Here is a 12760-nt window from a genome sequence, read left to right as displayed (position 1 = left end):
GCGACCGAGGATGACAGAAAAGTAACTGAGGGAGGGGTCAGGCCACACACTCAAGGTGCTAATGTGCACATGCAGCAAAACACTTACAATGCGTGCACAGCCCAACCAAATACTGCTAGACAAATTTCCGAACTGCAGCACTGGGATAACTCGACACCTGCAGTGGAGCACCGCTTAGAACATCACTGGAAGAACAACATTGAGATCCAAGATGAAACTGGATCCCAAGTAAGTGTGTAAACTCTGATATGCCTTTTTAAGGAACATGACCATCATGGAATTAAAAAAAACCAACAGGGTGTTACAGGATGGATAGCTACGGAGACCAATGGACTACGGATGTAAGCAAGTAGTCAAGTACTCAACTGCTCGCTTTTCCTCTCCCTTGCTGCCTCTACATCAAAGGCAGTAAGGGGTGGGGGAATAGGACCCGGTGCTGGGGGGAGCTAGCTTAAAAGCTGATACCCACCAGCATTGTCTCCACGGTGTCACCTACCATCCCCCACTATCATAGCCAGCAGCAGGGGAGGAGGCTGCCACGAAGCAATCCCTGTCCATGGGGGAGGGAGGTCCCAGTTGGGAGCCCGAGCAGCCTCTGCCCGGGGCCAGCCCGGGCCACTGCAAACGGGCTGTAGGATCAGATGCAAGATAAAACCGAGCAATCCTCACCTGTGCTGGTCTGGGATGCAGCTCTGCCTTTTAAATGTAGTAAGAGTCACTGAGCTTGCTCTGGCTCTCGGAGCCGCCCATGCTGCAGCTCCCTTATACAAATTGTATCAACTACACAATTAGCCAAATATCTCCTCCTTTACACCTTACAATGGACCTCAAAGGCTTAGACTCTCAATTCACCCCATCTGAAATCATCATAAACTTAAGCTTGAGTGGTACAGAACTGATAGGTCCCAGCCCAGGCAGAGAACCTTTTCCTTGCGATTTACCTCATTACTGTCATCTCAGACTTGTGTGTTCTTCTGATCAGGATATTATGAACCTTCCGATGGCATGATCGTTCCAAACAGTTGAAACAAATGGCAATCCACACTATGTGGTGTAAGGCAGTGGGTTTCAAATGTTTTTTCTTATGACCCCATTCAAGAGAATTGTTGATGCCCATGACCCAGTATAATTATATCTTTTTACTGAAGTGCAGGCTCCAGAGTGGGGCTGTGGGGCAGCGGGGTTTCCGGTGCCAGAAAGTGCAGAGAATGAAGGCTCTGGGGTGGGGCCAGAGATGAGGAATTTGAGATGCGGTAAAGGGGGATACGGGCTCTGTGTGGGGATGCAAGCTCGGGGGGGGATGAGGTATTGGGGTTCAGGAGGTTTGGGAGACTCAGGGATGGGACAAGGGATTGTTGGGGCCCAGGCTTAGCTCCAGCAGCAAACTGTCGGTGACGCAGTGGGGTGCTAAGGCAGGCTTTCTTCCAATCTTAGCACAGTGGACTGCACTACACCGTGGAAGCAGCCAGCAGCAGGTCCAGCTCCACTGACTGCCCTGCCCCAAACTCTGGCTCCACACTCACATTGGCCGCTCAAGAACAAATAATTCCAAGCCAACATAAGAACATAAGAGTGGCCAGACTGGGTCAGACCAATGATCCATTTAGCCCAGTGTCCTGTCTGCCGACAGTGGCCAATGCCAGATGACCCAGAGGGAGGAATCACAACAGGTAATCCTCACGTGATCCCTCCCCTGTCATCCATTTCCACACAAACAGAGGCTATGGGTACCATTCCTACCCATCCTGGCTACTAGCCATTGATGGACCAAACCTCCATTAATCTATCTAGATCTTTTTTCAACCCTGTTAAAGTTCTAGCCTTCACCGCATCCTCTGGCAAGGAGTGCCACAGGTTGACTAAAGTAAAGAAAAACAACTTCCTTTTTTGTTTTAAACCTGCTGCCTATTAATCTCATTTGGTGACCCCTAGTTCTTATATTGTGGGAATAAGTAAATAACTTTTCCTGATTAACTTTTTTCACACCAGTCATGATTTTATAGACCTCTAGCATATCCCCGTCTTCTCCTTTTTTCTAAGCTGAAAAGTCCAAGTCTTTTTAATCTCTCTTCATATGGGACCCATTCCAAACCTCTAATCATTTTTGTTTCCCTTTTCTGAACCTTTTCTAATGCCAATATATCTTTTTTGAGATGAGGCAACCACATCTGTACGCAGTATTCAAGATGTGGGTGTACTATGGTTTTATATTGAGGGAATAAGATATTTTCTGTCTTATTCTCTATCACTTTTTAAATAATTACGAACATTCTATTTGCTTTTTTCACTGCCGCTGCACGAGTGGATGTTTTCAGAGAACTATCCACAATGACCCCAAAATCTCTCTCTTGAGTAGCTGTCACTAAATTAGTCCCCATCATATTGTATATATAGTTGGGGTTATTTTTTCCAATGTGCATTACTTCACATTTATCAACATTAAAATTCATTTTCCATTTTGTTGCCCCATCACTTAGTTTGGTGAGATCTTTCTGAAGCTCTTCTCAGTCTGCTTTGGTCTTAATGATCTTGAGCAGTTTGGTATCATCTGAAAATTTTTCTACCTGTTTACCCCTTTCTCTAGATCGGGGTGGGCAATAATTTTTGGCCGGGAGCCGCTTCAAAAATTTTTGAAGTGGGCCCGGGATGTCCCAGAAGGGGCGGAACTAAACCTCCTGGAATGAGGTTTAACAGGTAGTTCAAACTAGGGCTTTATTTCGAACTACCGGGTCCCTGCCGCGTATAGACGTGGGCAGTTAGTCCGGACTTGTAAATTTCAAAAATGGCGACCGGTTGGGAAGGCGCAAATCAAGTGTGCGATATTTAAATCCTGGGCTTGATTTGCAACTTCGAATGCCTACATTAGCCTCCTTAGTTCAAACTAGGGGGCTAGTGTAGACATACCCTAGCAGATTAGTAAGACATGATTTCCCTTTACAGAAACCATGCTGACTTTCCCCCAACAAATTATGTCCATCTATGTGTCTGACAATTTTTATTCTTTACTATAGTTTCAACTAATTTGCCCAGTACTGATGTTAGACTTACTGGTCTGTAATTGCCAAGATCACCTCTAGAGCCCTTTTTATACATTGGCATCATGTTAGCTATCTTTCAGTTAAATCACAGAAGCTGATTTAAAGGATAGGTTACAAACCACAGATAATAATTCCGCAATTTCACATTTAAGTTCTTTCTGAATTCTTGGGTGAACACCATCTGGTCCTGGTGACTTGTTATAAAATAAATAAATTAATGGAGATTGCCTATCTCCTAGAACTGGAAGGGACCTTGAAAGGTCATTGAGTCCAGTCCCCTGCCTTCTCAGCAGGACCAAGTACCATCCCTGATGAATTTTTGCCCCAAATCCCTTAATGGCCTCCACAAGGATTGAACTCACAACCCTGGGTTTAGCAGGCCAATGCTCAAACCACTGAGCTATCCCTCCTGTGACGTAGTGGGGGTACTTGCTGGGCTGTGGTGACCCCTGCTGTCTGGAGCAAGACCCAGCAGGGAAAGCCTCACTAGGCAGAGGTAATGCCAAACTTGTTGAACCAGTGGCCAGACACCCCCCATGGAGAGGAACAAAGGAAGGTGGAATGCTGCCCTGGCTGGGGGGCAGGGCTTGGAGAGGGTTAGTTAGTTCCTATCTGGAAGGCAGGGAATAAGGAGCTGGGGAGGGGGCTGGGACTCCCCTATCTCAAGGGGGGGCACTGAGGCCTCTTAGCCCCAGTTCCTGTAACCAGATTACACCTGTGCTGCGCTGTGCTGGAGGAGCAATAAACCACCCTCAAATCCACTGGCTGTTTGTGCCATTTCGGGGTGCAGGAGACGGGGAACCCCCAACGCGCCGTCACACCTCCCCCCTAAGTTAAGTTTACCAATATGTTCCAAAACCTCCTCTAATGACACCTTAGTCTGGGACAATTCCTCAGATTTGTCACCTAAAAAGAATGGCTCAGGTTTGGTAATCTCCCCCAATATCCTCAGCCGTGAAGACTGAAGCAAAGAATTCATTTAGCTTCTGCACAATGACTTTATCATCTTTGAGTGCTCCTTTATCGTCTCCATCATCCAAGGGCCCCCCTACTTGTTTAGCAGGCTTCCTGCTTCTGATGTACTTAAAAACATTTTACTATTACTTTTTGAGTTTTTGGCTAGCTGTTCTTCAAACTCCCTTTTGGCTTTTCTTATTATATTTTTACACTTAATTTGACAAAGTTTATGGTCCTTTCTATTTTCCCCACTAGGATTTGACTTCTACTTTTTAAAAGATGTCTTTTTGTCATTGCTTCTTTTACTTGATTGTTAAGCAATGGTGGCACTTTTTTGGATCTCTTACTGTAATTTTTAATTTGGGGTCTACATTTAAGTCGGACCTTTATTACGGTGTCTGAAAAGTGTCCATGCAGCTTGCAGATATTTTACTTTTGTCACTGTACCTTTTAATTTCTGTTTAACTAACTTCCTCATTTTTGTGTAGTTCCCCCTTCTGAAATTAAATGCTACAATATTGGGCTCCTGAAGTGTTTTTCCCACCACAGGGATGTTAAATTTGATCATATTATGATCACTATTTCCAAGCGATCCAGTTATATTTACCTCTTGAACCAGATCCTATGCTCCAATTAGGACTAAATTAAGAAGAGCCTCTCCCCTTGTGGGTTCCAGAACCAGCTGCTCCAAGAAGCAGTCATTTAAGGTTTCAAAAAATTTGATCTCTGCATCCCGTCCTGAGGTGACGTACACCCAGTTGATATGTAGATAGTTAAAATCCCCCCACTATTATTGAGTTTTTTTATGTTGATAGCTTTTCTAATCTCCCTTAGCATTTCATAGTTACTAGCACTGTCCTGAACAGATGGTCAATAATAGATCCCTACTGCTATATTCTTATTATTGGAGCATGGAGGATCTATGGAATATTTTGGCTCATTTAAGATTTTTACTTCATTTGGTTCTACATTTCCCATATAGGGCCATTCCCCCATCAGCACAACCTATCCTGTCCTTCCGATATATCTTGTACCCAGATATGACTGTGTCCCATTGATTGTCCTCATTCCACCAAGTTTCTGTGATGCTTAGTATATCAATATCCTGCTTTAAAAAGAGGCACTCTAGTTCACCTAATTTCCTTCTTTAAAAATGCTGTAGCATTGTAGTGCAGTTACAATTTACCGAGTGCATCCTAGTGGTCAAATGTTTTTCAGGTGCCCCATCTCTGTTAACCCTACTCTTGGAGAGCTGTTAAGAACTCCATGTAGTATATAACATGGATAACCGTATCCCCAGACAGGACTGGTTAAACAGAAGTGGTTCAAGAAATCCTCAGAGTTCACAAAATAAAATCCACAACCATTAAGAGTTTATATTTAGCCCTGTTCTTCTGCTACACATAGTACTCTTCCTCTCTCCCAGTCTAACGTCCTTATCTAGAAGCCCCACACTGGCAGCTTCCAAAACCCCTGCATATTTGGGTCTTAGTCTCTCTTACTGCCTGCAGTTTCCTAATCCTCTTTTTTCACTTAGTAACTTTCTGTCCTTTATAGGGAACTTCCTTATCCAACACAGGAATATCTGTTCAGTAATCTGGGCTGGCCAGCCTCACACCCTCCAGCAACAAGACACTCTGTTACAAGTAAATTAATGATTTATCCTCAACACTGAGACTTACTCATTTCCATGAACAGCTGTCTCTTCTCTGCCATCGTCCTTCTCCTCTTCCCACTCTCCTCAATCATTCTAAAGACAAAAAGTTTAAACTGTGTTTATACTACCAATTCTCATAGTATAAAACCAACATACTGCAAACCTTTACTTTATTCATCAAGTGAAATATTTCATTTTGATCTGTTCTCATCAAACCTAGTCAAAGAACAGGTGAATACAAAGTAACAGGTAAAAAAAAAATCAATAAATAAGAAACATTACGTATTTTTAAATCTAGTATGGCTTGGAACAGAATGCTAGCTATCTGTCTGAGATTTGTGCATCTGTCTGCGAGTCCATTTGTTCAAGAACTCCTCCTAAAACGGCAAGAATTAGGACCACCATATTTAACAAGGTCAGGGTTTGGTTGTGCTAAGAAAACAGGATATGCCAGGAGTGGAACTGTTTTCCATATAATGGAAAAGGAGGTGCACAGAGAGGAGGAATGTGATTTTGAGAGTGTCCACTGGGGGGCAATGAGCCTGCAGGTGAGAGCTATACAGCAGATTGCTCACTGCAGGCCATCAAACCATCAAGAGAGTAGCTCAGCAGGGCTGGGGCTCTACCATCTCACCTGCCCCAAGACTGGATAAGTAGCTCTCCTGCCCCAATCCCTCCCCCTGGGCCCCTGGTGGCTGAGATGGGAGGCCCTTGACAGCTGGGAGGGGAGCTGGCAGGGGAGACAAAAGGCCCTTGGGGTGTGAGAAGGGAAGTTGCCAAGGCAGGAAGGAGAAAAGGCCCCTGGTGGCGCGGGGGGAGGAGAGGAGAAAGCCCCACTGGATGGGACCCCACACACACCCTGAGCCCTTGTTCCTTCTCAAGCATCCTGCCCTGCCCCCACACCACATGCCCAAGGCTCTGCCCTGATGCCTGTGGTTCCCACATCACCAGCCTCCAGCCCTGAAGGACTTGGGCAACTCCAGGTAAGTCCTCTAATGCTCTTACATTTTTAAATGCCTGTATCACACTTTTGGATGCCTTATTAAAATTATTAGTCTATTGAGAATGTCAAAAGTGGTCTAAATTGGCAAACTCCTAAAGAGTATTACTTATGTATCAAGTAATATTTCTAAAAATTAATATATACATATACATACACACACACACACACACACACACACACACAATTTTGCTTCTGTAATTCAGATTTTCCAAAATACCAAAGCAAGAGAGAAAGCATCGATTTACATCAAAACAGTTTTAAAAAAAAAGAAACCCTTTTACAACTTGGTATATGATTGAAATCAAGATTGAACGTTTTCTAAACGACATGCTTTAGAAATTATTTTTGGGACGCTCTATGGATGTTCTATACAGAAGGTCAGGCTAAATTATCACAGTGGTTCCCTCTGGGCTTAAAATCTTCCAACATCTGCCCATCTCTTACTGATCATGACTACACTATATTCTCAGTGACTGATATCAGATTTAAATCAATCCTAAAGAAGAGCAAGTGTAAGTAGCCCATCACGATGTTGACATAGAACAGTTGCCCACATGAAACCTTTGGTTTATACACAATATTCATTAACTACTTAAATATACGTTTATTGAAGATTCCTTAGGGCTTTATAGTTATTAAACAAAAGTAGAAAATTAAATTACTCAATTACATTTGATATAGAACCAGCAGTACAGGGTGGCAGCCAGCTCCCCAGGAGAGGGGGCAGGAGCCTGCATATAACCATTAACGGTAACCGATAAGCCCAGGGTTATCACTTAACTGTTTACAAAATTATACTTTTACATCCCTAGTGTGATTGAGTGTATATACACACACAATATATATATTTGAGTGTGTTTGTCTGTCCACAAGTCTGTTCAAGAACTTCTTAAGGGGTAAGAGCCAGCACCACCAAAAAACCACACACAACTTCCTTTCCTCATAACTTAAAGCAAGGTGGGTGTTTGATTAGGCCAGGGAAATGGGATGTGCCTTGAATGGGATCACGTCTCATAAAATCATACAGAAGAGACACAATCACCAGGCAGGTGAAAGGGGCTGGATGGCCGAAGCTGGCTTACTACGTTTAAAAGGCAGAGTCACAGCATCCCAGACCAGCCCTGTCCGCCACAAACAAGGGCTGCTTGGTCGCAGCAGCCTCCCCTATCCCCCCATGTTACCTCTGAGATGGAGGGAAGGGGGGCAGTGGCACCATGGAACAGGTGCTGGGGCTAACCGGCTTTTAAGCCAGCTCCCCCTAGCACCAGCTCCTGTCCCCCACACCCCATCCTTTGCTGTCTCTCAGAGGCAGCAAGGGGGGGGGACAAGTAGTCGATACTGCAATTGACTACTCACCAACATCCCTAGTATGAGGCATGACCTGCTCACAGAATCTGGCAAGAAGAAGATTGATATTGCAGAAATCCCTAGGAAGTGCTAAACACAGAGTACTCACACACACTCATCCCAGTATCAAAGACTGTACAAAAATATTGCCCAAGGGTAACAGGAACACGACTCCTCTTAAAAGATATGGTCAGGATGACAGTCCGGAATAAAGATGTTTTGAGTGAACTACCACGTACCCTCCACTCAAGCTCATCAGAAGATGATTTACCCAAGGAAGCTTATGATACTTTTATCTATTTGTTAGTTTCTAAGGTGCCACAGGACTACTTGTTTAAAAAAAAAATTACAGACTAGCACAGATACCCCTCTGAAACTTTTCACCATGTATAAGGTGATAGGTGACAATTAACCATGTCAGGAGGCAGCAACTATGTCAGAGGTTGTATGCAATTTGTTTGTATCATAATACAAAGATGCATCTCAGAAGGAGTAACTTTGTCCAGCGGAGACGGAATAGAAAGTCCCCCCATTCGCTGTGCTGCATCCATTGTCATCAATATACATGTTTTAGTATCATCACAGATTCTACCAGGTGCTGTTACTGTGCTTAACTGACAATAATCCTGGCCCAGTGTCTCCATGCCTTAACATACAGGCTGTGTCAAGACTGGCCAGTTTTTCTAGAAAATCAGTGGCTTTTCCGGAAAAACTTGCCAGCTGTCTACACTGGCCGCTTGAATTTCTGCAAAAGCACTGACTTCCTACTGTAAGAAATCAGTGCTTTATGCGGAAATACTATGCTGCTCCCGTTCGGGCAAAAGTCCCTGAGATTTGTTTTCTGCAAAAAAGCCCTGATCGCGAAAATGGTGATCGGGGCTTTTTTGTGGAAAAGCGCGTCTAGATTGGCCACGGACGCTTTTCCGCAAAAAGTGCTTTGGTGGAAAAGCGTCCGTGCCAATCTAGACGTTCTTTTCCGAAAATGCTTTTAATGGAAAACTTTTCCGTTAAAAGCATTTCCAGAAAAACATGCCAGTCTAGACATAGCCACATTGTGGTTATTGGGTGGTTTCCTCATGGTCTACTGTGCCAGCTCTCTACACAGAGTTAGGGCAGCAGACAGAAAGGATATAAAGCAAACAAACACATGCAGCCTAACATCTAACCAGAACACCCTTTAGAGACTCCTGAATTTAAGACACCTGTTCTTAAACAGGCATCTCAATGGCTACCTCCTCAGACATTATGCCAATGAGAAGAGATTGTACTGAGATGTAGAATGGCAACCCAGTTCCATATGATCAGAAGACAAAGACACTCAGCTTGAGTGAACCAAACACTGCCATCCCATTAATAATCATTTTCCTAGTACAACACGGCTATTAAAAACAGCAAAAAGTGTCATTCTTGTAGTTATTCTTTGGTCAGGAAGTTAGCTATCAACTATAACAGAAGATACAGGGTGAGCTTCCCTCCCCTGTAATTAAAGAAGAAATCTCATGTCAGTTTCTTCTCACAGCTTAGTGCACACCACCAGTAATTAGCTCAAAGCTTCTCTCTGGGGGTGAATCAATATTGACAAGTTCATGTCTGATACACCCATACAAAAACAATTTGAGTGAATTAACAAATGATCAACTTAGTCTGCTTACTGTGTTGTGTTCGTGCCAATTAAGTTGCTGCTAGGAACATCCTGAGATATTAACCTCTCCAATATCTGCAGGGCTTCCTGGTGAAAATGGTATGATCCTGTCTATTCCAAATGGTTTATGCAAGACACAATGGATCAGACCACCTTTAGGGATACTGCATCCCTGAATATCACTAATATCTGAAGATAAGGGTTATCCTGCTCATTCATATGCAGATTTTTTTAATCCCTGTAGCCACTATGTACATGGGGGGGAAGTCTCCCTACACGGGTGTTTCTTCCTGAGGGGTATGAATGTACAATTTGGATTTGAAGTTCATCTCTAAGCTAGTTTGTATTCGGATTGTCAGCAGTCCAGTCCAGCTCACCGATCACCCCATCATTCAGATGTGATAAAAGCACTTGTGCATCAGTTGAAACTAGTAATACCTCAGGGTCCACACAGTTTGTCTCATATGGCTGCTTTCCATTAGTAGTATAAAAACTGCTATAAGCATTTGATCAACCCTTCGTCCACACCTACTGACCTGAAGAAAAGACAAAAATAGAAGAGACACAGAAGTCACTCATGCAAGTGTTTCTGTACTGTGGGAGCTATGGAAACCAGAATCTTAATGCACTGGCCAACAAAAATGTCACCAAGTACCAGAAAAGCCCTGAAAGTTGCAAGCAAGAACCAAACACTTGAAGGTGTTAAGTCCCTAGTGTGTCCAATCTGGGAGTTTATTGTACTACTGAACAGTTTATCTTGCCTGAGGTGAGAGCTCCAGGGTTGGTAAAGGACACACATTGCACAAAGAAAAGTTGAAGTAGTGTCAGTTGAGATGCTAGGTAATTCCTAACAGCAACCCTGAGAAGCATATTACTTATTCTGTAGCCTAAATCATAGAATCATAGAACTGGAAGAGACCTCAGAAGGCCATCAAGTCCAGACCCATGCTCTAGGCAGGACCAATCCCAACTAAATCAACCCAGCCAGGGCTTTGTCAAGCCGAGACTTAAACACCTCTAGGGATGGAGACTCCACTACTTCCCTAGATAACCCATTCCAGTGCTTCACCACACTCCTAGTGAAATAGTTTTTCCTAATATCCAACCTGGACCTCTCCCACCACAACTTGAGACCATTGCTCCTTGTTCTGCCATCTGTCACTACTGAGAACAGCCTCTCTCCATCCTCTTTGGAACCTCCCTTCAGGAAGTTGAAGGCTGCTCTCAAATCCCCCCTCACTCTTCGCTTCTGCAGACTAAACAGACCGAAGACCCCTCAGCCTCTCCTCAGAAGTCATATGCTCCAGCCCCCGAATCATTTTGGTTGCCCTCCGCTGGATCCTCTCCAATGCATCCGCATCCTTTTTGTAGTGGGGGGCCCAGAACTGGACACAATACTCCAGATGCGGCCTCACCAAAGCCGAATAAAGGGAAATGATGACATCTCTGGATCTGCTGGCAATGCTCCTCTTAATGCAACGTAATATGCCATTAGCCTTCTTGGCTACAAGGGCACACTGTTGACTCATATCTAGCTTCTCATCCACTGTAACCCCCAGGTCCTTTTCTGCAGAACTACTACTTAAACAGTTAGTCCCCAGCTTGTAACTATGCTTGGGATTCTTCCGTCCCAAGTGCAGGACTCTACACTTGTCCTTGTTGAACCTCATCAGATTTCTTTTGGCATGTATCTACCTCTCCCCCCAGCTTAGTATCATCCACAAACTTGCTGAGGGTGCAATCCATCCCCTCATCCAGGTCATTAATAAAGATATTGAACAAAACCAGTCCTAGAACTGAACCTTGGGGCACTCCGCTAGAAACCGACTGCCATCCTGACATCGAGCCATTGATCACTACCCGCTGGGCCTAGCCTTCTAGCCATCTTACCGTCCATTTATCCAATCCACAATCCCTTAACTTGCTGGCAAGAATATTGTGGGAGACCATATCAAAAGCCTTGCTAAAGTCAAGGTATATAACATCCACTGACTTCCCCATGTCCACCATGCCAGTTACCTCATCATAGAAGCTAATCAGATTGGTCAGGCATGACTTGCCCTTTGTGAATCCATGCTGACTATTCCTAATCACTTTCCTCTCATCCAAGTGCCTCAATATGGATTCCTTAAGGATCCCTTCCATGATTTTTCCAGGAACCGAGGTAAGAATGACCGGCCTATAGTTCCCTGGAATATCCTTCTTCCCTTTTTTGAAGATGGGCACTACATTTGCCTTTTTCCAGTCATCCGGGATCTCTCTCAATCTCCACGACTTTTCAAAGATTATAGCCAAAGGCTCCACAATGACATTTGCCAACTCCCTCAGTACCCTCAGATGCACTAAGTCCGGACCCATGGATTAATGTACATTTAGCTTTTCTAAATAGTTCCTAACCTGTTCTTTGCCCACCACGGGCTGTCCATCTTCTTCCCATCTTGCGTCACTTGGTGCAGAAGTCCAGGAGCCGACCTTGTCCGTGAATACAGAGGCAAAGAAAGCATTGAGTACTTCAGCTTTCCCCACATCATGTGTCACTAGGTTACCTCCTTCATCCATTAGGGGCCGCACACCCTCTCTGATCACCTTCTTCTTAACATGCCTGTAGAAACCTTTCTTGTTATCCTTCACATCGTTAACCAGTCGCAATTCCATTTGCGCTTTCGCCTTCCTGATTACCCCCCGGCATTCTCGAGCTAGACCTTTAAACTCCTCCCTGGTCATTTGTCCAAGTTTCCACTCTTTGTAAGCTTCCTTTTTGTGCTTAAGTTCACCAAGGATTTCCCCTGTAAGCCAGTCCGGTCTCCTACCATATTTGCCTCTCTTGCTACGCGTCGGGATGGTTTCTTTCTGTGCCTTCAATAAGGCTTCTTTAAAATACTGCCAGCTGTCCTGGACTCCTTTACCCTTCATGTTAACAACCCAGGGGATTCTGCCCATCAGATCTCGGAGGGATTCAAAATCTGCTTTTTTGAAGTCCAAGGTGTGTATTTTACTACTCTCTTTTCTTCCTTTGGTCAGGATCCTGAAATCTACCATCTCATGATCACTGCTTCCCAGGTTGTCACCTACCTCCACTTCCCCTATTAGTTCCTCCCTGTTTGTGAGCAGAAGGT

General features: G+C 44.2%; 1 protein-coding gene across 17 annotated transcripts in view; it reads right to left on the bottom strand.

The window, feature by feature from the left end:
• Nucleotides 1-12760, bottom strand: part of DTNB (dystrobrevin beta) — a 318597-nt gene that overhangs the window by 298180 nt on the left and 7657 nt on the right. For 16 of the 17 annotated variants that reach the window (XR_012902417.1, XR_012902418.1, XR_012902419.1 and 13 more), the window contains one exon: nt 5678-5745. The exons of the other annotated variant lie outside the window; for it this stretch is intronic. Coding sequence is in view for 12 of the 16 variants with exons in the window: in XM_075923216.1 (XP_075779331.1) it covers nt 5678-5744 (67 nt within the window). In the remaining 4 variants the exon portion in view is untranslated. The remainder of the gene's footprint in view (nt 1-5677; nt 5746-12760) is intronic. 17 annotated transcript variants of the gene reach the window in all.

This window comes from Pelodiscus sinensis, chromosome 3, assembly GCF_049634645.1.
Source record: "Pelodiscus sinensis isolate JC-2024 chromosome 3, ASM4963464v1, whole genome shotgun sequence".
In the NCBI taxonomy this organism is placed as follows: Eukaryota; Metazoa; Chordata; order Testudines; family Trionychidae; genus Pelodiscus; species Pelodiscus sinensis.
This window is presented reverse-complemented; position numbering and strand designations above follow the sequence as displayed.